The following is a 25,110-nucleotide window of genomic DNA, read 5'->3' on the forward strand; positions in this document are numbered from 1 at the left end:
ATGTATAACAAAACTTGAAAGAATACAAAGAGCAATTACAAAATTGGCACCAACACTCTCAAAACTATCATATGAAGAAAGACTAGCAAAATTTGAGCTACAGACAGTAGAGCAGAGAAGAGAGAGAGGAGATTTGATATCTATTTACAGAATCATGAAAGGCATAGAAATTATTGATAGAGAGGATCTAATAAAATGGGATGAAAGAAATACAAGAGGACACGGAAAGAAAATCAAGAAAGACAGCTATAGAAGAGATCTGAAAAAGAATAGCTTTCCTCACAGAGTTATAGACATTTGGAACAAGTTAGATGAGAAAGTGGTGTGTGCAAAAACAATACATGAATTTAAAAATAGTTTAGATAAAATGAGATATAAAGACGGGACACCACGAGCATAGCTCCCCTTCCCGTAAAATACAACTAGGTAAATACACACACACACACACATATACATGAAAGAGCCATTGGAATGCAAAAACACCAACATATGAAGTCTAGGGTTCTGTGCCACTTGAAAGGGTGGCAAAGGCTTATTGTGGCAATTTGGCCCCGTTTCTTCCATACTGGGGATTTGGGGGGGGGGGTCCCATCATGACATAGACCAGTGGTTCCCAAATTTTTTCTGTCATTTCCCCCCTGCACACACTTCAACCATCCAGATTTCCCCCTTCATGTGTATGAGGGAAAGAGTAGTTAAAACACACTATGACTATTTACTAATTTATTTTTCAAATGTAAATATATACTGATAAACAGGCATTCTCTCTCTCTCTCTCTCTCTCTCTCTCTCTCAGACATGAGAAAATTCATCTGAGATTTTTTTAGTTCGTAGGTAGTATAATTATTTCCCCCCAGTTTGGGAACCCCTGACATAGACGCATGCCAACAACACAATATACACTTTAAAAAGGATTTGCAAAAGGTGGAATGGATGGGCAGTGAGTGGGTATGTGTGAGAAAAATTTGACGCAGCCCGAAGGGATTTCTCCCCATCTTCTTTTCTGCATGAGGGGACGGAGAGGGGGGTTGCCAATTTAATGAAGCGGCCTTGCTGTGGATGTGCTGTGTCTTGCAACACTGCTTCTGACCCAGGGCAGTGGACAAGATAGAGGGGTGACCCATCATCCAGGTGTGCCAAGATAAGAGGGAGGGAAGTGGAGTGTGATAGGGATGGAATGGGTGGGAGTGGTTTTTATGCCTTTATTTTTTGGCTACCTCCCTTAAAAGGGAGAAAAAAACCTTTAGTATATATATATATATGGATGTAAAGAGGATTTGTGGGGAAAACTCCATTCCAGCCATGGTATTCCTCAGGGAGATGAGGCTGCTTGGCTAGACAGTCCAAGGAACGACAACTACAATATATGGAGCCTTGTTACCCACACCTATTGTTGTTTGTTGTGGTTATTACATACATAAAGTGTGCATATAACCTCCAATCATTCAGGGCTTTTGACCGTGCATGAGGCAAGTTGCCAAAAGCTTTTAAAATAGTGGTTAATGCTAATGTAAACATTTGAAACATTGATATAGGTTTTAGGATTCTTTGAAGTAGAATTAAATTGTCTGAAAGATATATTAAAGAAATGGAACCAAATTGTGATCACTAGCAAGTTAGATGAAATCACCCTTTAATGTTTGATTGAAGTTTTAGAAATGTAAGATAATTACTGCACTATAAGGTTAAAAAAAATCACCCACATTAACCTTTACAACATTTAGTTCTCATCTTGTTGATCAAAGTGTGTATCATACTTCTTAACACTGACAACATTCACAATTCATGCATTGACCCACTTTCTCCCTATATTTTTCACTGCTTTTATGCAAGTTCAGGTGCAATTTTGCCTTCCTGAAGTTGGAATGAAATTCACAATGAATCTCACTTGCTTTCCAGTGTTTGCAAGAAATATATGAAGTAAGGATTTAAGAAGTCCCATCACACAGGATACCATGCAGAGTTAGTCCCCTTTACAGATTTCCTAGACAAGATATGCCATTCAAAGACAAATTTGATGGTGTATGGAATTGCTATATTCCATGTGGTGTGGTATAAACCCATGTGTGTAAATTAGTGAGTTTTATTTCATGCTCGATTCTTTGTTGCCAATAGGTTTCAACTTTGGTACTTTCGCCCCAACAACCCAGCCAGCATTTGGCTTTGGGACCACCTCAACTACCCAGCCATCTTCTACTCCCGGGTTTGGGGCTGCATCAACCCAACCGTCCCCTGGTTTTGGATTTGGCATGAGTACTACAACCACAAGTGCACCTACAGGAACAGGTAAATTTATTTACAACACTGTACTTCTTTGTTTATGAAGTGCAGAGAAATTTGCATGACACTATTGTTTTTATTTATTTATTTTTTATTATTTATGTATTGTTATTTATTATTATTTTTATTTATTTATTACTTACAACCACTCCTCGTTTAATGACGACAATTGGGACCAGCGCGCCGTCGTTAACCGAATTGGTCGTTAAGCGAAAGTGTATACATATACGTACATGTACTGTATGTACAATGTCCAGCAATTCATGTATCTTTATTTTCGTGTATTTTCCCTCTTTTATACAGTACATTAAAGCTTTATTTACTGTTTATTTACGGTGGTTAGGTTCCTAAAATTACCGTATATGACTAAATCCGCGTATGCTGACATTCCATATTGAATACCGGGGTATTTTTTTAGTTTCGACCATGGGCGCAATATAGCAATAGAAAATTAATGATTAATTTTGTAAATTAAAATGTATCAACGTAATATGCAATTTTGTGGGCGGAAATGAAAGTAAGAAATACCATGCTACAAGAAAATATGCTAATGAACGAAGTCGGTAGCATAGGATTGGGACGCCATCTTGTCGTCTGCCAACGTCTCTCACGACGACGACAACGAGGACGAGCCGGATGACATTTAATTTGCAGGTAATGATTTATCAAACACAGGTCAGGTTAGTTTAGTTTAGGTTAGACGAATTCATCATCCTTTTATTTCTTCGACATTGGCATCTATCATAACAAACATGGTGTACCATTCGTCCGACATGACTTCGTTACTTACGAAATTTGTTTTAGCACCTTTTTTTTTTTCCGCTCACAAAATTGCATATTACTTTGATACATTATAATTTACAAAATTAATAATTAATTTTCTATTGCTATATTGCGCCCATGGTCGAAACTAAAAATTTACCACTACCGGTATATACTGTACCCCTGGTAGTTTTTGCAGCTTGCAGGATGGTAATGTAGACCTAAGCTTCAGAACACTTTACCTCACAGCTAATATCCACCGTACAAGTTCAATTATAACATCATACAAATTTGCCTCAGCCAACTTAATTATTGTACACGACGTTGTAACTTCAGGAGATTTACATTAAACGTCTGTCATAAAGCCCGTCGTAACTCCGCGTCGTCGCTAACCAAGTAGGTCATTAAACGAGGAGTACCTGCATTTATTTTATTTTATTTATTTATCTTATTTTATTTATTTATCTCTCTCTCTCTCTCTCACCCCCTCTCTCTCTCTCTCTCTCACCCCCTCTCTCTCTCTCTCTCTCCCCCTCTCTTCCAGCTGCCACAATAATTTTTTGCATTTGGGTTTTTGTTTAGATAGCTTTAACATGGGGCCTGCAGAAAGCTTTGTGAAGAGCATTGTTAACTGGAAATGTAAATTCAGCTTAGTAGAATTCCAGAATGGATTTCTTACTTGAATTCTTATCAGTTCCTGTTTACCTCCCATTCTCCTTGCCAATATCTTTCTTGTTTAATTTTTCAGTTTGTTTAATGTTTTCCCCATTTTCTAGTTACAGTGAGACCTCTCATTAACGGACGTTAATTAGCTGCATTTGCGGTGTTTTCGCTGTGTTTTTGAGTGGCATAGTTATTGCACGCACTAAACAACAGCACCAAAAAGACAGCAAAAACACCGCAAACACAGCTAATTAATATCCGTTAATGAGAGGTCTCACTGTATATCTATTTGGTACTGTATAATGAGTTAAGTATTAAGGTTTTATATTGTATAAGATGCGTTTCTGTTGGATGCGGTTAACTGGGTTGAATTTTTTTTTTAAACTATGTAGTAATGTAAGTCGCACAAGGTGTAGTTGTAGTAGGAGGAAGCACAAGGGGAAGACAATATTTACCTAGTTGTATTTTATGGGACAAGAGCTATGCTCGTAGTGACCTGTTTTTATATCCCTCCGCATCCAGTTTATTCTTAAAATCTTGTATAGTTTTGGCACTCACTGTTTCCCTGTTTAGTTTGTTCCAGACATCAATCACTCTGTGTGGGAAGCTATTCTATTTCAAATCTTTTCTGTAACTGTCCTTTAGCTTCTTCTCATGTCCTCTTGTTTATCTTCTGTCACATTTTAATAAGTCTTCTCTATCAAGAACTTCCATCCCTTTCATAATTCTGTAAATAGTCAGCAATCACCTCTTTCTCTTCTTTGTTCCAGTGTTGATAGATGTAATTTATCAATCTTTGTTCGTATGTAATTCCGTGCAAGCGAGTGGACAGGCTGACTTCTGTTGACCTTTTATTTGAAATTGTGTAAGTGGTGTGTAGCAATTTCATAATAGAAAGGAACAGCAAGTGTGGATGGAATGTGTAAATCCCTGGAAAAGTGTGACAGAGACATTGGCAATAATTGTGCAATTTTTGGGGGAAGAAAACATGAGCTGTATACAGGCATTTGCCCAGTTCAAGACTGGTTAAACATCTATCAGCAATAATGAACATAGGGAGCCCTATCAGCTTCATAAAGCTCAACATTCTTGGCAAAGTCCAACAGCTCGTTTATGAGGATCAGTGTCGAATCATTCATGGTCATGCTGATGGGCAAGAGTTGGTTATGGATCATGCAAATGGATTCTGACTGCTGAATTGGGCATGCAGTGTGTCACCACAAAATTTGTCCCGATGATCCTGATAACTGATCAGAAGCAGTATTTACTTAGATGGTGTCTGCCTGCAGCTTCTACAGGCCATTTCCAACAATACATAAGAACCTGGAAATTAATTAGACTGCAACAGACCATAAGGCCACCAAATTTGTCCCAAAGATTACAAAGGAGGAGCATGCTGACAGGAAACCTTTGCTCCATAACTAGGTCAGATGCAGAAAAAATTATGATAACAATAAATAAAAGAAAAATAAATAAAAATTATGATATAAATAATAATAGATGAAATAAATGCATTGGTCTAGTTAAATAATAAACAAGCAGGTAAATAGTAAATAATAATAAAGTGACAGATAACTAATAATAAATAAAAATCAAGCAAATAATAATAAACAAACAAATAATATACAAATAATATAAAATAAAATCCTAATAACTGATCAGAAGCAGTAACAGGTTGCTTTCTGCCTGGAGCTTCTACAATATGAGAATGAATTAGGCAGCAAGAGACCATAAGGCCTACACTAGACAGTTCCATAAAGTTGTCTAACCTCTTAAAACAACCAATAGATTCCATGGTCGCTACGTGATCTCTATTCCATTCATGAACCACTCCATTAGTAAACAAGATCTTACCAATTTCCTTCTTGAATTCAAATTTGTCCAATTTAAATTCATTACTGCAAGTCCTACACATACATACATACATACATATACCAAGGCTTTTTCCCCCTTACAAGGGAGGTAGCCAAAAAGGTAAAGGCATAAAATCATTCCCACCCATTCCATCCCTGAATACACTCCACACCCCTCCACCCTCCCTTTTCAGAAGCAGTGTCGCAAGACACAGCACATCCACAGCAAGGCCGCTTCATTAAATTGGCGACCCCCCTCTCTGCCCCCCCATGCATAAAAGGAGAAGACAGGGAGAAATCCCTTCAGGCCGCATCAAATTTTGCTCACACATACTACCTCACCCCCCATCACCCCGCCCATTCCACCTCATGCATCACAACATCCATATACAACCATTCTCCATTCACCCCTGTCCTCTGTCCTCTCCTGTCCTTCCTCGACAGACATTCCCCTCTTCCCCAAAGCCCCCTTCACCCCATCCATCTACCTCATCCTAGGACGTCCCCTCATGTTCACTCCCTCCACATCTGCCTTCCATACCTCTTTTACTAGTCTTTCTTCACTCATTCTTTCCATGTGTCCAAACCATCCTAATAATCTTTCATCAACCCTATCTCCCAACTCCCTTTCCACCCCCGTTCTTCTCCTCACCTCCTCATTTCTCACTCTATCTAGCCTAGTAACCCCTATCATACTTCTCAGACACCTCATCTCAAACACATTCAAACTCCTTTTCTCTTCCTCTCTTGGTAAGGTAGGAAGTGAGGTAGGAAGTGAGGAAAAGGTAAGGTAGGAAGTGAGGAATTATTTGCGCGGTACCGAGATGCGCTAGACAAGATCAGAAATAGGGGAGGTGTTCCTGTAGTATGTGGAATCCTTCCGAGGCGTAGAGTTGGAGGCATGTGGCATTCCAGGGCTATTGCAATGAATTGCAGGCTGGCAAAACATTGTAAGGCTAATGGATGGGCATTTGTCGACAACTGGGACCGCTTTTATGGTAAGAATCACCTATACACAAGGGACGGAGTGCACTTGTCTCCCAAAGGATTTCGGCTCCTTGCTGAATCCCTTGAGCGAGAAGTAGGCATCCTACAGGGTTTTTTCGGGTAGATTATGTGGGAGTAGGGGGGGAAGTATCGGAATATAGTTTAGGAAATAGAAACAACTTAGAGGACTGTACAAAAAATCACCAAAGCAGGTGGAGGGAAGATAAACTTAAAGTTTACTATACAAATAGTAGGAGCATAATTAACAAAATTGATTTGCTGCGAGGTAAAGCATGCGTAGAAAATTTCGATATTATAGCCATTACTGAATCCTGGATCAACATGGCTGATAAACATTTCCTTCCGGAAATCGAAATAGAAGGATATAAGTTTTTTCATAAGGATAGGGTCGGCAGGAATGGGGGAGGTGTAGCACTTTTCGTTAAAAATACATTAAACTGTATTATCAACAATTCGATTAAGGAAGAGGACTGTACGGAATCTATTTGGGTAGAGATTATAGGCAAGAATAAGAAAGTTATTATTGGCGTCTTGTATAGACCTCCTAACCTTAGCATTGAGCAGACTGATTCCCTAATTCATGAAATTCACAGAGCGTCCCAGTACAAAAACGTTGTAATCATGGGAGATTTTAACTATAGAAACATTGACTGGGAAACTTTAATAGGAGATCATGAAGCGAAACAATTCCTAGATGTGGTGCAGGATAATTTCCTAAAACAAATGATTACCGATCCTACGAGGGTACAAAATACCCTGGACTTAATTCTAACAAAAAATGAGCACCAAATTAGCAGCATAATAGTGGGCGATAGTCTAGGCTTTAGCGATCATCAAGAAATAAGATTTAATATTATCTGGGAAAAAATAAAAAGTACAAATAACGTTCAAGTACCAGACTTCAGGAAAGCAAACTTTGACAATATAAAAACCTATTTGAAATTGAATACGAAAAACAATCCGGACGTTTCAAACATTCTTGATTCTCGTTGCGGGGCTGATAATCAGAAGTGGGTCAAGGAGGATACGCGTACCTTGGGTCAGGTCTGGGTCAAAGAGAGAAATACGCATACCTTAGATCAGGTCTGGGTCAAAGAGATTGATGCGCGTGCCTTGGGTCAGGTCAATTCGGGGCGACGGCCCAAAAATCAGGTCAGTACTTTGGATGAGATGTATAGCAATCTGGCAGATCTAATTATTAATGCACAAAACACATTTATCCCCCTAAAGTCAATACGAAAAAATAGTAATACTCCCAAATGGATGACGGACAGATTGAAACATGAGATCGGAATTAAAAGAGGACTTTACGTAAAAATAAAAAACGGGGAATCACACCTTAGATCAAGATATAACGAAATGGCAAAGCTGGTTAAAAGGAATACACGTTCAGCGAAACGTAATTATGAAATCAAGGTTGCCAGTCAAGCAAAATCAAACCCAAAGGGTTTCTTTCACCTCTATAGAACAAAAAATAAAGAAAGAATAGGACCAATTAAAAACGATGAAAATGTCATGATAGAATCGGAAGAAAAAATGAGTGAGGAGTTTAACAATTATTTTCTATCGGTGTTTACTAATGAGAGGTTAGATAAAGTACCTGACTGCGATCCGATTTTCAGAGGGGATGAAGAAAATAGCCTAACTAATATCAGTATTAGTAAAGAAGAAGTTATCAAGCAGATTGACAGACTTAAAGCTACAAAATCTCCGGGTCCGGACGAAATTTTTCCAAGAATGCTTAAAGAGTGTAAATTTGAAATCTGCGACCAGTTAACTGAAATATTCAATAAATCGGTAGACACTGGTTCTGTTCCAACTGCTTGGAGGCAGGCAAACGTTGTTCCTGTTTTTAAGAAGGGAGATAGATCGACCATATGCAACTACAGGCCAATCAGTTTGACATCGGTTATAGGAAAAATGCTTGAATCAATAATAGTAAATAGACTCGGAGAACACATTGAAGGGCATAATTTAATTCGTGATTCACAGCATGGTTTCTCCAAAGGTAAGTCATGCGTGACTAATCTTCTATCCTTTTACACTAAGGTATATAAGGCGTCAGACAACAATGAAAATTACGATGTTATTTACCTTGACTTTAGCAAAGCGTTCGACAAAGTGCCACACCAGAGACTACTAAATAAAATCAAAGCCCATGGCATAGGAGGAAAAGTGTTAGAATGGATTAGAGCTTGGATTAGTAACAGAAAACAGCGGGTCACCATAAATGGAATAAAATCTAGGTGGGGCAATGTTACTAGCGGGGTCCCCCAGGACTCGGTTTTGGGTCCCTTATTGTTCATTATGTATATAAACGACTTAGACGATGGGTTAAATAGTGATGTTAGTAAGTTTGCGGACGACACTAAAATAGGACGCCTAATTAGGTCAGGAGAAGACGCCCAGATTCTGCAGGATGATCTTAATAAACTGTTAACATGGTCGGAGAAATGGCAAATGAACTTCAATATCTCTAAGTGTAGCGTGTTAAACGTAGGGCTACACAACCCCGAAAATAGATACAACTTAGATGACACGTTCTTAGAAAAATCTGAGTGCGAGAGGGACTTGGGAGTTCTGGTGAGTCCGGACCTTAAAACCAGGAAGCAGTGCATTAGCGCCAGAAATAAAGCAAACAGAGCATTAGGCTTCATTGCTAGGACGGTAACAAATAGAAGTGCAGAGGTAATTATTAAACTCTATCTAGCGATAGTTAGACCCATCCTTGACTATGCGGTACAGTTTTGGTCTCCGTCCTACAAAATGGACATAAATTCACTAGAATCAGTACAGAGAAGAATGACCAAAATGATACAAGGACTCGGAAATTTGCCTTACGAAGAGAGGCTTAGGCACCTAAACTTACACTCTCTGGAAAGACGCAGAGTGCGGGGTGATCTAATAGAAGTGTTCAAGTGGATCAAAGGCTATAACAAGGGTGATGCAAACAAGGTCATCATAATAAAACAACAGGGCAGGACTCGCAGTAATGGGTATAAACTGGACAAATTTAGATTTAAGAAGGAAATAGGCAAGAATTGGTTTACAAATAGGGTGGTCGATGAATGGAATAAACTTAGTAACCACGTAGTAAGCGCTGAAACTATCAGTTGTTTTAAAAAACGATTAGACAACTTTATGGATGGGGACGACAGGTGGTGATGGATACGGAGCTGCCTAGTGTAGGCCTTATGGTCTTTTGCAGTCTCCTTTATTTCTTATGTTCTTATGTTCTTATGTTATGTTCCATGTTTCTGCCCCATACAGTGCTGTTGGCACAATCACTCCTTCATACAACCTCCTCTTAGCATCCATTCCCAAATGTCTATTCCTCATTACACTCTTCAATCCACCAAGGCATTTACTCGCTTCTCTCAATCTACATTCTACCTCCACCTTCACCCCACAAGCTCTACTACCCTCATAAAAACTCTTGATAGCTCCTAGGAGCTTTCCTCCTATCCCATATATCCGCAAAACCTCCCACAGTGCCTTTCTGTCTACCCTGTCATAAGCCTTTTCCAGATCCATAAAAGCCCAAAAAACATCCTTCCCCTTTCCTATAGCTTTCTCACATATCTGTCTTACCACAAGGATCTGATCTACACAACCTCTATCCGTCCTAAATCCACACTGTTCCTCACCAATTACTCCCTCTGTTCCTCTCCTAATCCTCTCAATCAAGATCCTCCCATAAGCTTTCCCAACTACACTTAACAAGCTAATCCCTCTGAAACTACTACATTCACACTTGTCCCCTTTTCCCTTGTAAAGTGGAACTATACAGGCACTCCTCCAGTCCTCCGGCACTCTACCCTCTCTCCAGCAAACATTAAATAACTTCACCAGCCAATCCACCATCACTGTACCTCCTTTTTTTAGACATTCTGCATGGCATCCATCCAGACCAGGTGCCTTACCTGCTTTCATCATCTTAACATCTGCCTTCACTTCATCCCTCCTTATTTCTCCTCCATTCTCCTCACTCATCACACTCATTTTCTTAGCAGCTACTACACAGCTGTCTTGATATGATGACCTTGTCTGCTTCACCCCTGTTGTCCAGGGTTGTCACAGGTGATGAGAGCTGGTGTTACAGTTACAATTCCGAGATCCCAACAGGGTCTGTTAAACCTATGAAGTTTTGTGTCGGCTTCATTAAAACGTGGCATAGGTTGGCTAATATTATTCTTTGCATTATTAGGTGTCATAGGGTGTCTGATTTAATACCAGATTTGTTGGTCTTCAGAGTAGTGTTTGTATTTACCTAGTTGTATTTTACGTGATGAGAGCTATGCTCATAGTGACCCGTTTTTGTATCTCTCCATATCCAGTTTATTCTTAAAATCTTGTATAGTTTTGGCACTCTCTGTTTCTCCATTTATTTTGTTCCAGACATCAATTACTCTATGTGGGAAGCTATTCTTTTTCAAATCTCTTCTTTAACTGTCCTTCTTTAGCTTCTTGTGTCCTCATGTTTCTCTTCTGTCCCATTTTATTAAGTTGTCACTATCAAGAACTTCCATCCCTTTCATAATTCTGTAAATAGTCAGCAAATCACCTCTTTCTCTTCTCTGTTCCAGTGTTGATAGATGTAATTTATCCAATCTTTTGTTCATATGTCAAATTTATGATCTGTGTGTTCATGTGATTCCCTCTGGAGGTGTGGGGTGCATAGGGTATTATGGAAGATGTGTGGGAATGGCTTTCTTGTTGTTGTTGTTCCGTAGACTGTCTGTTCAAGCAGTCCCGTCTCCCCAAGGAATGCCACGGCTGAAACGGTTTTCCCATAAATCCTTTATGGAGTGTATGTTGTGTTGTTTGCGTGTGTGATTGTGTATGATGCAGTCTTCCATGATGTGTTGAATAGTATGGGGTGAAGTGTTACATCCTGGATATTTGTCCACAATGGGGTCATCCAGTCTCTTCTAGTAGCTTGGAAGGGCTGGGTGGTGGCTGCATCACAGTCTGGCCAGATAGACTCTGTCCTTTCATGGGAGAGAGGATTCAGAGGTATGGATATCAGGGTGTCTGGCATGCAACAATGTATTGTGTTTTAGTGTGTTCATGGAGCAGTGAGTGATGTAATTATGAATATGCTTTCTTGTTCTACCATGTCATTTTTACTGAGATTGTGACAGATGTACGAGTTTTACACCTGCATATAACTGTACCAATCATTTTCATGTGTTGTAATAAAGAGAGGGTTTTTGTTGCTGAGTAGGAATAACCTACAGAGGCTTTCATAGTACAGGGTATTTGTTTCTGAAATTTTGTTGGGAACCACCTGTAGGGCCAGTGGACGGGATACAGTGATGACCCGTCATCCATGAGGAGCTAAGATAAGAGGGGGAAGGGGTGGTGGAGGGGATGGGAGTAGGCAAGTGCCTTTGACTTAGCTACCTTCCTTACAAGGGAGAAAAAAGCTCATGTTAAATAGATAGATCACCTGTTGGATGTTGTATGTGTTTTTTTCTGTAGGAAACCAGGCTGTGGAAACACTTTAATGTGGATATTAGAAGTGGTTTGTGCACTATATTTTCCTTTCTGTTGTCTGAATGGAGAATGGGTGTGTATGGATGAGGGGGAGTGGGTGGGGGATGGTTTGTTAGGGATTATGTACGAGAAATAGATTAACTCAGCCCGATGACAGAGAAGGGGGTCGCCAATTTAATGAAGCGGCCTTGCTGTGGATGTGCTCTGTCTTGCGACACTGCTTCTGACCCAGGCCAGTGGGCAAGAAATAAATTAACTCAGCCCGATGACAGAGAAGGGGGTCGCCAATTTAATGAAGCGGCCTTGCTGTGGATGTGCTCTGTCTTGCGACACTGCTTCTGACCCAGGCCAGTGGGCAAGGTGCAGGGATGACTCGTCATTCAGGAGGTGCCAAGATAAGAGGGTGGAGGGATGTGGCGTATGCTTTTTTTTTTTTTTTTTTTTTTCCCCTCTCCTCCTCCTCCCTTGTTTGGTGGAAAAAGTCTATAGTTTATATGGTTTATACCCTTGATTTCATGAGTCACTTAGCTCCACTAGGAACTAAGATAAGAGGGAAACAAGGGATGGGAGTGGAACGGGTGAAAGTGGGTGTGTACCTTGACTTGGCTACCCCCCCTATGAGAGGGAAGAAGCCCTTGATACATAGATAGATGTACACCCGTCCCCACCCTGTGATGGGTGAGGGTGAGTGTATACATTGGCTGGCTACCTCCTTTATAAGGCGAAATAAGCCTACAGATAGAGAGTGTGTATAGTTTAGGAAGACTTACATTTGACATTTCACTCCCAGATTACCAAAAAAAAAAAAAATGCAAACAAAATTGAAGTTTTATATTTTATACCAGATGTCTTTTTTTTATGTGTTTTTTACTCTGAAGGATGAATTCATTTTCATGTCAAACAGTCTCTCCATGTTGCATGCAGATCTAATCTTTGTTACTTGAGCTCACGAATCTTGCTTGCTTGCTATTACTGTTTAGTGTTCTACTAACCAAGCAGGATTTAGTGGCTTTGGCACTAACCTTGGAACTGGTGTTGGTGGTGTGGGCGCTGCTGCACCCTTTGGCATGAAGCCAGCCACGCCAAGTCTTCCAACAACACCTTCCACCTTTGGAGGTTTTAGTGGACTTGGAGGATTACCTACTTCCACACAGCCTCTAAGTGGTAGGTGGCTTGATCAGATTAATTTTAAGAATACGTCAGTTTTGCCAGGGTGATCAGTTTACGAATTTGTAAACTACTCTTATCAGAGTTTTCTATCTTGTTAAAGTTGCATGTTATTTTGTCAGAGTATTAACTAATATAACTTTGATAAAGCAAATATCAGTAGCAGTATATTTTCCAAAACTTAGATATCTCATCATGTTATATTGCTTTATCACAACAAAGTAATGTCATAGCACATTGGTAAAATTATATTAATGACCCACTTTCGGAGAAGAATAGGTGAAAGTAAAAATATCCGTATATTTCTATCACTATCTGTGATCCTCTTCAGCTGATGTATTACAGAGTTACAAATCTTTTTACTCTCCCCAATTCTTCTCCAAAAGTGGGTCATTAGTATGATATTGTTTTATAGGTTCTCATTATTGGGCATGAGATTATTTTTCCCAGACAATGGGAAACTTTGTCATCACAAAATTTCATCATATTTAAAGTAAGAGAATATTGCATACACTATTAATTCATTTTTATTTCATATACTCTTCAAAAAAAAATCCACAATATATGATCTTCAATGCAAAACAATAGCCATTATAACAGAGCCTATGCTAAAGGGAAGATATCTATGTTACACTGGTTCTTTTTAGAACAAGTTATTTTCTTAATCATTGGTGCCAGCGAATGATAAATACATGTGTAATATGAGAGAAAAAAAAATATTAAATTCTATTCTCATTGCCAAACTGCAATATCTATAATGCCAGAAGAAGTATAAGGATAAGGAAATAGATAAATTACAACATTAATTCAAACTGAATATATATTACTACAGAAAAAGTAGCACGTATGTCTGTGGCCGCTAAAATACACTTGACAGCAATGCCTATTGAAAAATGGCTACCAAAACTAAGTACACAGAAGTAACACCACTTAACACTTGCGGCGAAGGTCGAGGTGAGGGCGGTTCGAATCCTCCCACCAGCAAAGTTGAGCCAAGGGCATGGTTCATCAAATTCCACGCTACAAAGTCCTCTGTGAGGGGCACTGTTCTAGCCTTCCGATAGGGGGGAGTGTGTGACATTATACCATAGAAAATAATAATAATAATTTAAAAAAATCAAATATATAAACATTACAGCATATCACACTATTATAGTTTATTTCTAATGAAAAGAATACAGTAAGGCTTACCATTTCTGTGTAATATAGTTTACTCCATTTCCATACAAAGCTGGATTTGGTTTTGTGTGAGTGGGGTAATAATAAGGGATTTGGGTTGAAGCAATACTACTGTAAGAAGAGAAAGTGGTTTTGTGAGTTCATCTCCTCTATTTGTAAGGTAAAACTGAACTGACTGTACATACAGCCAGGAACTGATATATATACAACGTGGGTAATCACCCGTGGTGCATAATTATATAATTACACTGGATTAGGTTAGGTCGGGTCAAGCAGGGTTGCACTGTCATAGGAGCGTCAGGTCTAGCCATGTGGGCAACAGCGTGTGCTCCATGCCACGTGGTTGTATTGGTTGTATAGGATACAGTAAAAGGCCAGTAGTCTAAATGTGGGTAATTCTAAAATCCATTGGTCTGAGTTATGCTAAGCAGCTAGAAATAGAGGAGAAAGAGGAGAGCATTAAATCGGTGCTTTCCCGATCCAACCCACCATTTTCCATCTACCAGTGGTTGGTACTGACAGTTATTCCTTAAATTTTCAGCTGTAAAGTGCCATCTATTGCTGCAACAGTGACTCCCACACTTTATTTAAATGCTGAAGGGAGAGCAAAAGTAACCTTGCCATGTGTGAAAAACTAAAACTAAAAATGGTGAAGTGAACAGAGAGAAGCAAAAATAAAAAGATTTTGGAGCAATTCAATATTGGTCAAAGGATTACAAAGGCGGAACATGCCAACAGGAGACCTTTTGGTATCTAGGTCGGATGCAAAAAAAAAAAATCATAATGATAAACAAATAAATGAATAAATAAAAACTATAATGTAAATAATAAAATACATAAATGCATAGGTATAGTTAAACAACAAACAAACAGGCAAATAGCAAATAACAAATTGACATGTAACTAATAATAAACGAGAACCAAGCAAATGATAATAAACAAACAGACAAATGACAACAAAAATAAACAAATAATACAAAATAAATGAGTCATTACAACATCTTGCTTAGGTGTTTATCATGTGGAGTCCAAGTTACAGAAATTTATGTCAGATGGATTGTCAGAGGGAGGAGACATTAAAAGAGACAAAGAAGAAGCCTAAACTAGAGCAGCTGCATTCAGGAGATTCATTTATGGTGGACAGTAGATAAGAGATAGGATGTATCATACACAAAGGTATTCACTACTCAAGAAGAGATAAGGATGGTTCTTGGGCTTTCATGGACTTAGAGAATGCATATGATAGGATTGACAGGAGCTTTTTGGAGCATGTTTCAGATACAGAAGAGGGAGAGATCTGTTTTAAGGTAGTAATTATATACTGTATATATATGTATGTATATATATATATATATATATATATATATATGTGAGAGCACTGAAAAAGTTGAATTGATTGAGATGAATAAGAGGATGCATTGGGGTCATGTGATGTGTCCATGGTCCAACAAGTATGTAGATAGGATGGTACATACATACATATACCAAAGGCTTTTCCCCCCTACACAGGGGGTAGCCAAAAAGAAAAAGGTATAGAAACTACTCCCACCCATTCCATTTTCTATATATTCCACTCCCCTCCACCCTCCTCCCTCCCTCCCTCCCATCTTGGCACCTCCTGGATAGGATGGTAATAATAATTATAATTGCCCAAAGCTTCACCAACTCTGATTTTGCAGCCTTACAATGCCTGGTAATAATCGTAGAACCACGTCATTATTGGAAGAATGACTTAGAGACAACAGATACACATTTAGGAAAGTCCAGTGAGGTGGGGTTACTCAAGTACAAGTACACGAACATGAAGATATTGTAGTTAATTGTTCTCTCTGAATTGTCATATTTGTTAATGAGTTTAGTTTAACCCATGTTAATAGGCAGTTAAAAAAAAAAAGTGTGTAATCAGAATAAGATTAATTTTTATTTAACCCATTTTAAATCAAACATATAATTTCAGTATGTGTAATTTGTATTTGTTCCTATGTGTTGTATTTGTTCTTCATAAGTAGGAATTTCTTGCAGCAGATATATTTGCTAAAATGCCTCAAAACTCTTCATTAAACTTTATACAAAAATAAATACATTACATGACAAAGTTTCGCATTAGTTCTAGGGTATAGATAGGTCCAGGTTTTCTGTACTTGTTTTCTCTATCAGTTTGTTTGCATACTCATAGTCATGTTCTTCATTTAGGTTTTAACTTCGGAAACCCCAATGGAACCACAGGATGCACCGGCTTCTTTAGCAATAAGCCAGCCACAACCAGCACAGGATTTGGGTATGTACTCTTACTCCTCTGGTCTTCAGGCCACTTGGTGATCTATAACCGCTTTTGAAGCATTTCCCATGTCTTTCTGTCCTGTGCCACCTCCTTCCTTTCTCTTGGTTCTATTCTGCATATCTGCACATCTTCTCCAGTCTTTTCTAGGTCATCCAAGTGGTTGTCTTCCATGCACTCCACTATTGAGCACTTTCTTTGGCCATCTATCTTCTTGCATCCTTGTAACATGTCCTGCCTATTTCAGTCTTTTTAATCTTATTACATTTTTTATATGGGGTTGTTTTGCTTGTTCTCAAATTTCCCAGTTATGTCTTATTCTCCATTATTGCCTTTGGTTGTCATACACGGGTCCTAAAATTCTCTGTAAAATAGATTTGGGTATGTAGAAATTTTAACTTGTTTTGTTGTTGAATTTTTAATGTGTTTCATTCAGCTGTGTGTTTTACAAAGGATTACAAAGGCGGAGCATGCCGACAGGAGACCTTTTGATCCATATCGAGGTCGGATGTGAAAAAAAAAATCATATTAATAATAAAATAATAAATAAAAACTATAACAATGTAAATAACAATAAAATACATAAATAAATGCATAGGTATAGTTAAATAATAAACAAACAGGTAAATAGTAAATAATGATAAATTGACATGTAACTAATGATAAATGAGAAAAGATGGAGTTTACACAGTTGGGAACCTCGCTGGCTGAGCGGGTTAGGGTTTCGTTACTTGCAGCGAAGGTCGAGGGGATGGCGGTTCGAGTCCTGCCACCAGCAATGTTGAACCAAGGACATGGTTCATTAACCCCTTCCATACGGTGACGCCTACGTAGGCGTCATGAGGAGCAAGTGGGTACACGAGGATGCCGATGTCAGCGTCTTGATTATATTTATTGTAGTTGTACCTGCGTGACCCCCATACTCTGTAAACTGGCTTTATCATATTTTCTATGGTTATGAAAATTCACGGGTGAAAGAGAGAACGAGCAATACAGCAGTGACTTTATTTTTTATAATGCGAGTATTATGACGCAACATCGCACGTCTGGCAGCTAATGCTGCCCGCGAGATTTTGGCCCGGAGTGAAGGGGTTAAATTCCACGCTCCAAAGTCCTCTGTGAGGGGCACTGTCCTAGCCTTACGATTGGAGGAGTTTGTGATGTTAAACCATATCATCATCATCATACTCAGTTGAGCTCTTAAGGCTAGTTTTAGCCCCTTGGGCTATATATCCAAATGTAGACCAGTGGTTCTTAACCTTTGGTACCTCAGGTACCCCCAAGGGGTATGAAACTTAATCCTGGGAGTACAAGACATGATAGCCAGTGCAAGGAAGTAATTAAGTAATTTTATTTGGCATTAGATTAATATACATGAAGTGCAGATAAAAGAGCGCATAGTTCGAAATAACAATTACAAATGCCGAAGATAACACAAAAAGCATGTAAGCTTATTTCCATTGTGGTACAGTATATTTACCATGAGAAAGCATAATGTGCATTCACTGTATCCCACTATTTGACATTTCTAATTTGAAATGAAAAAGTACCATTATTCAGTAATGGAATATATCTAATAATTTCTCAGCAAGGTTTTTATTACTAATCCTTTCCGTATGTTTGCATTGTATTGATATTGGATGGGGGTACGAGAAGATTTTCTGAGATAATCAAGGGGTACTAAGGGGACTGAAAAAGGCTAAGAACCACTGGGTTTGAGGATGTGGGAAATTTTAGAAGATAGGTTGTCATGGAGATGAATATCTAAGAAATCTTGTATATCACAGAGGCTGTTGCCAGTTTCCAAGATACCACAGGTCTTCTGTAAAAGACACCAGGGGAAATGGATTGATTGATTGATCATGAATATCAAGTCTTCTTATATAAAAACCCTTTGGTATGGTGCATGAATGGAGGAAGTATAGTTATGAGTGTTATTTATCTTAATATATATATATATATATATATACATATATATATACGAGGTCCATTAAAAAAAAAAAGTATCCGACCTTGGTCCATAAAAGGAAAAATAATTTACCATTCAGGAATCCATTTTTGTGGCAGTTGATGGCACCCTTACTGTGCATGGATGGAAATTTTAAAAGCTGTAGTGCACGCCAGTTCCCACCTGTTAAGGCTAGAGTGCAGTCATCCAGTACATACTTGTCGGATTATCGTCCTTACGCAACATGTCGGAGCGCAGCGCTATTGCATTAAGTTATGCCACAAGCTTGGTGATACGCAAGTGCAAACTATCCAGAATATTCAGCAAGCCTTTGGCGATGAAGCCATGGGAATAACACAGATAAAGGAGTGGTATAACCGCTTCAAGCAAGGACAAACCTCAGTTGAGAGCAAGCCACGGTCTGGCAAGCCATCCACCAGCAGAAACGAAAAATTCATTGTGAATGTTCGTCGAATAGTGGAGGACGACCGTCATATAACCATCAACGAGATTGTCGGAGAAGTAGGAATAAGCACAGGATCAATTCATACAATTTTAACCGAAGATTTGGCCATGCGACGAGTGTCTGCAAAATTTGTTCCAAGGTTGCTGGTGGAACAACAGAAACAACTCCGCCTGGAAATTGCACAAGACCTGCTTGACTGTGCTAACAGTGATTCTGACTTCATGAAAACCATCATCACTGATGAGACATGGGTGTATGGATATGACCCGGAAACAAAATTTCAGTCATCACAATGGAAGCATCAGACATCAAGACCAAAAAAAGCACGACAGGTTCGGAGCAACGTCAAGGTAATGTTGACATGTTTTTTTGACTCCAGTGGTATTGTGCATCATGAATATGCACCAGCAGGACAAACAATTAATAAGGAGTATTATCTGGAAGTTATGCGACACCTTCGCGATGCTGTGCGACGAAAACGACCACAAATGTGGGCTGCGCACAACTATGACAATGCACCTGCTCATTCTGCCCACCTGATCCGAGCTTACCTGGCCAAAAACAATACTCCACTTGTTCGGCACCCTCCCTACTCTCCAGACATGGCTCCTTGTGACTTCTGGCTCTTCCCTAAACTGAAAACAACCCTTAAAGGGAAGCGCTTTGAGTCTAGAGAGGAAATTATGAGAAAAACGATGGCAGAGTTCTACAACATTCCAATTTCGGCATTCCAGAGATGTTGCCAGCAGTGGCAGCACCGCTGGGAGAAGTGTGTGCACTCCCAAGGGGAGTACTTTGAAGGTGAATGAATAAAAGTTTTGAAATGTACACAAATCTTTTCTTTATGGACCAAGGTCAGATATTTTTTGAATGGACCTCGTGCATATATATATATATATATATTAACCACCAGAGATACTGAATATAGCCTATTAAACATGTACAGTAGTTTATTTAATTATTTTTATCCTTTTTACCTATAGTCACCGCTTATATCGATCGTTCTCTCTTTCCGGCCATCGTAAGTCGACGTTTACCTGTATATATAATTTTTTTTTTTCTCTCTCTCTCTCTCTCTCTCCTTCCTTCCTTCCTTCCTTGGGATGCTCCTTGGTTGAGCGAGTTAGAGCATCACTACTTGTGGCGGAGATCAAGGTGACATAATTCAAACCCTGCCACCAGCGAGTTGGACCAAGGGCATGGTTCATTAAATTCCAAGCCACAAAGTCTGCTGTAAGGGGCACCATCCTAGCCTCCTGATAAGGGGAGTTAGCAATGTTAAACCAAGTCATTGTCTATTTATTTATTTGTTTATTTATTTTCTACTTCTTTTAGTGGCTTCGGAGGTGTATCCTTTTTCAACGCCCCTAAGACTACTTGCCTTACTGGCACAAGCACTACATTTCCCGGCACCAACCAGGGAAGCTTCTTCAGTAAGTATAGGGTTCCTTAGTACCGTCACGTGTAAGGACTTGTCACACAAAGAACAATTTTGTATTTCTCGTATGTTCTGATTACTCCGTCCATTCTCAATAGATCCACAGCAGCAACAGCAGCAGCAGCAACAACAACAGCAAGATCCAATGCTTCCCCTACACATGGCCATTTGTGCTCCAACGTATTTCCATGATGAGCGAGATGAAGTCTTGAAGAAATGGAACCAGTTACAAGCATTCTGGGGAGCGGGCAAAGGTTTGTATTTCACTACGTACTTACGAATACTCCTTTTCTGCATGAGGGGATGGAGAGGGGAGGTCGCTGATTTAATGAAGCGGCCTTGCTGTGGATGTGCTGTGTCTTGTGACACTGCTTCTGACCCAAGGCAGTGGGCAAGGTGCAGGGATGACCTGTCATCCAGGAGGACCCAAGATAAGAAGGAGGGAATGGGGTGGATGGGAGTGGAGTATGTTGGGGATGGAATGAGTGGTTTTTATGTCTTTGTTTTTTGGCTACCTCCCTTGTAAGGGGAAAAAAACCTTTGGTATATGTATGTATGTATATAAAATGCTACAGGTGCTCTGTAATATCTTGTAAATATTGCTTCTTTTCAGGGTACTATGCACAGAACACACTTCCAGTGGAATTCACCCCAGACAACCTGTATTGCCGATTTAAGGCTATCAGGTATGCACCAATTTCCAAATGCAAAAATGAAGATGGACTAGTGGATTTGACTATTGGAAAAAAATTATCGGAAGTGGAGTAAGTATAGCACATAAATTTTTAGTTAATTGTGATCTTTATTGTATTTATATATTTATTGCTCTTGTCATAGGGAGCACGGTAGTGACAAGGGCAGCCTTGACCTAAGAAAAGAAATTTTCACTCGGCAATAATGCAAATAAGACATAATTTGTTACTCCTACTATGCTATGACCCAGGGCAGTGGACAAGGTGCAGGGATGACCCGTCATTCAGGAGGTGCTCAAATAGGAGGGAGGGTGGAGGGGTGTGGAGTGTGTTCAGGGATGGAGTTGGGGGGAATGATTTTATGCCTTTTTCTTTTTGGCTACCTCCCTGGTAAGGGGGAAGAAGAATTGGTATATGTATATGTATGTACTATGCTATGAATATTATCTGAGCAACACTACATATACATACATATACCAACAGCTTTTCCCCCTTGCAAAGGAGGTAGCCAAAAAACAATGGCATAAAATCCACTCCCATCCATTCCATCCCCACATATTCCACTCCCATTCAACTCCCTCCTTTCTTTTATCTTGGCTCCTCCTGGATGACAGGTCATCCCTGTATCTCACCCACCACCCTTGATCAGAAGCAATGCAGCAAGACACAGCACATCCATAGCAAGGCTGCTTAATTTAATCAGTGACCCCTCCCCCCTCCCCCCTCTCCATTCCCTCATACAGATAAAGATAAAACTGGGAGAAATCCCTTCAGGCTGCATCAAATTAGTTATTCCCTCTCATAAGATAGTACATACATACATATACCAAGGCTTTTTCCCCCTTCCAAGGGAGGTAGCCAAAAAGGGAAAGGCATAAAAACACTCCCACCCATTTCATCCCTAAATACACTCCACACCCCTCCCACCCTCCCTCTCATCTGAGCTATCATAAGATAGTAAAAATATTAATAATTTCCCTCCCACCCTCCCTCTCATCTGAGCTATCATAAGATAGTAAAAATATTAATAATTTCTGTAACACTAATATTAATAGGAGCATCACAGATATTGCCAATTTTTTTTATGTTATTTGATTAGTGTTGAGTTTTAAGATAACATAAGTAACTTTTTTTTTTTTTTTTTTAACAAATTTAATCAGAGCCAACAAAACTCAAATAAAGGACACATTAGTGAAGACGTTCAATGGCGCAGAAGTCACTATGCTAAAACTTCGGCCAGGGGGACCAAGCAAGACGAGCTTCTTGATATACGTTGCGCAGAAGAACGCCAACGGTAAGTAGACTCGGAAATCCCAATGAATTATATGTGAAACTGGTGCCACTTACAGGGGTACCATAGTTACGCCCACAAAATTCAAATCTACATGGTTAAGACATACATACATATACATATACCAAAGGCTTTTTCCCCTTTACATGGGGGGTAGCCAAAAAGAATACCAAAGTCTTTTTTTTCTTATAAGGGAGGTAGCCAAAAAACATATAACATATACCAAAGGCTTTTTCCCCCTTGTAAGGGAGGTAGCCAAAAAACAAAGACAAAAACCACTCCCACCCATTCCATCCCACACATACTCCAATCACCTCCACCCTCTTCCCTCCCTCTTATCTTGTCCACTGCCCTGGGTCAGAAGCACATCTCCTCTTCCTCCTCCTCCTCCTCTTCCTCCTCCTCCTCCTCCTCCTTCACTACTCCTCTTCCTTCTCATTCACCTCCATGAGGTTGACATAAACTGCTTTAAACAAGAAAAGGGGTGAACAAGTTTGCCAGTTTTTGGCAGATATTCTGCTGACATTCTCTAGTTTTTTACTTTCAAGGATGATTTGTTATTTCTAATCAATTTTCCTCAATTGTCATTATATTTTGGAGTTTTTAGTTTCGTTTTTTGTACTTCGCAGGTGAAACCAAGAAGGCCCTTGCAACTGATGTGTTTAGTTTTCTTTCTTCTCCTCAAAACAAACAACTGCTCATGGTAAGTCTACCCAGTTTTTGTCTGATGAGGATATGGTTTAACATCACAAACTCCTCCCCTATTGGGAGGCTAGGATGTTGCCCCTTACAGAGGACTTTGTAGCGTGGAATTTAATGAGCCATGCCCTTGGTTCAACCTCGCCAATGGCAGGGTTCAAACTGCCATCCCCTCGACCTTCGCCGCAAGTAACAACCCCCTAACCCGCAACCCACTTCAGTATTATCAATGTACAGTATCATCCAAAATGTTCTGGACACCTGTAATTTTGGAGTGAAGTTACTAATACCGTCCTTGCGATTGAAGACCAGATTTAAAAAATTGGAACATGGTAACCTACAAAGAATCGGTTACTTCTAGGTAAAATTTGAAGGAATAGGAAAACATACACCGAAAGTTATTAGTATATTTACAATTCAATTTTAAAAATTATGTGTCCAAAATGATCTAGACACTTTAATTTACTTGTGTTAATTCACTTGATTGCCTATCATCTATATAACAATTTACTTTATTCACATTATGGGAACATAACTACAGTACAGCCCCAGCCCTTCTACAGTGAACATGCCTCAAAATACTACTTTACCTAGTTGTATTACACAGGAAGGGAGCTATGCTCATAGTGACCCATTCTTTGCATCTTTCAGCATCAAGTTTTTTTCTTAAAATCTGTGCGAGAACTAATTGTGAAATTGCATCACCAAGACAAACTCTCAATTAAAGTCATTGCTGAGACTGTCAAATGTCCCAAAAGTGTAGCAAATGACATTTTGAAGACATATGACAAGTAAATGCCTTGGGGGGGATTAAAAAGTGTAATGAGAAATAGACATTTAGGGAATGGATGCTAAGAGGAGATTGTATGTAGGGGTGATTGTGCTGACAGCACTGTATGGGGCAGAAACATGGAACATAAGAGAGGGAGAGTTTAAATGTGTTTGAGATGAAATGCCAGAGAAGTATGGTAGAGGTTACTAGGCTGGAAAGAGTGAGAAACGAGGAGGTGAGGCGGAGAGCGGAGGTGGAAAAGGAGTTGGGAGGTAGGGTTGATGAAACAGTATTGGGATGGTTTGGATACATGGAAAGAATGAATGAAGAAAGATTAATTCTATACACGTTATGTCTGTATGTGTTGCAGGAAGTGAATTTTTATTTTGTTTTTGTCAGGGTCTTTGTGTTGAAGATATGATACCAGTGTTGCCTCCAACTGAAGGACAATTGAAAGAGTACCTAGACTCGACACCGGCTGGTAAGTGTGACTTAATTGTCTTTAAGAACGGTGTAAGCTAAGAGTGTGGAGTGTTTTCGGGGATGGAATGGGTGGGAATGATTTTATGCCTTTTCCTTTTTTGGCTACCTCCCTAGTAAGGGGGAAAAGCCTTGGTATATGTATGTATGTAAGCTAAGACACTGATATGTATGTGTGTGTGTGTATGTATATATATATATATGATTAAATGAAGAGGCCGTGCTTATATGTGCTGTGTTTTGCCACATTGCTTCTGACCCAGGGCAGTGGGCAAGATACAGGAATGACTCGTCATCTAGGAGGAGCCAAGAAATGAGGGAGTGGAGTACGTGGGGATGAAATGGCTGGGAGTGGATTTACGCCTTTGACTTTGGCTACCTCCCTTGTAAGGGTGAAAAAGCCGTTGGTATATGTATGTGTGTGTGTGTATATATATATATATTTTGGAAGTAGGCCGTTAATAATGCATGCGTTGTTAAAGTCAACAGCTGAGATAGCATTATTCTGTTTATAGAATATCTTTTCTATGTTACGCACTAATGTGCGGTCGTCTGGATGCAGATTTCCGAGTAGGATACTGAAGTCCATGGTGTTTTCCTCTAGACGTCTTTCGGCTCTAATTAGCCATCTTCAG

At 39.5% G+C, this 25,110-nt stretch overlaps 1 protein-coding gene across 11 annotated transcripts in view; it reads left to right on the forward strand.

The window, feature by feature from the left end:
• The window catches only part of Nup54 (nuclear pore complex protein Nup54), a 56,318-nt gene that overhangs the window by 25,403 nt on the left and 5,805 nt on the right, over positions 1-25,110 (forward strand). For 4 of the 11 annotated variants that reach the window (XM_076177659.1, XM_076177660.1, XM_076177661.1 and 1 more), the window contains exons 3-12: positions 1,900-1,962; positions 2,116-2,286; positions 13,062-13,229; positions 16,605-16,689; positions 20,439-20,536; positions 20,640-20,795; positions 21,155-21,305; positions 22,394-22,527; positions 23,154-23,227; positions 24,395-24,476. In XM_076177659.1, coding sequence (XP_076033774.1) covers positions 1,956-1,962; positions 2,116-2,286; positions 13,062-13,229; positions 16,605-16,689; positions 20,439-20,536; positions 20,640-20,795; positions 21,155-21,305; positions 22,394-22,527; positions 23,154-23,227; positions 24,395-24,476 — 1,126 coding nt within the window. In that variant the 5' untranslated portion in view covers positions 1,900-1,955. The remainder of the gene's footprint in view (positions 1-1,899; positions 1,963-2,115; positions 2,287-13,061; positions 13,230-16,604; positions 16,690-20,438; positions 20,537-20,639; positions 20,796-21,154; positions 21,306-22,393; positions 22,528-23,153; positions 23,228-24,394; positions 24,477-25,110) is intronic. The other 7 variants (XM_076177663.1, XM_076177665.1, XM_076177656.1 and 4 more) reach the window with 4 other exon arrangements.

The sequence above is a fragment of the Oratosquilla oratoria genome, chromosome 40, assembly GCF_046742065.1.
Source record: "Oratosquilla oratoria isolate Oo_2021 chromosome 40, ASM4674206v1, whole genome shotgun sequence".
NCBI classification, from domain to species: domain Eukaryota; kingdom Metazoa; phylum Arthropoda; class Malacostraca; order Stomatopoda; family Squillidae; genus Oratosquilla; species Oratosquilla oratoria.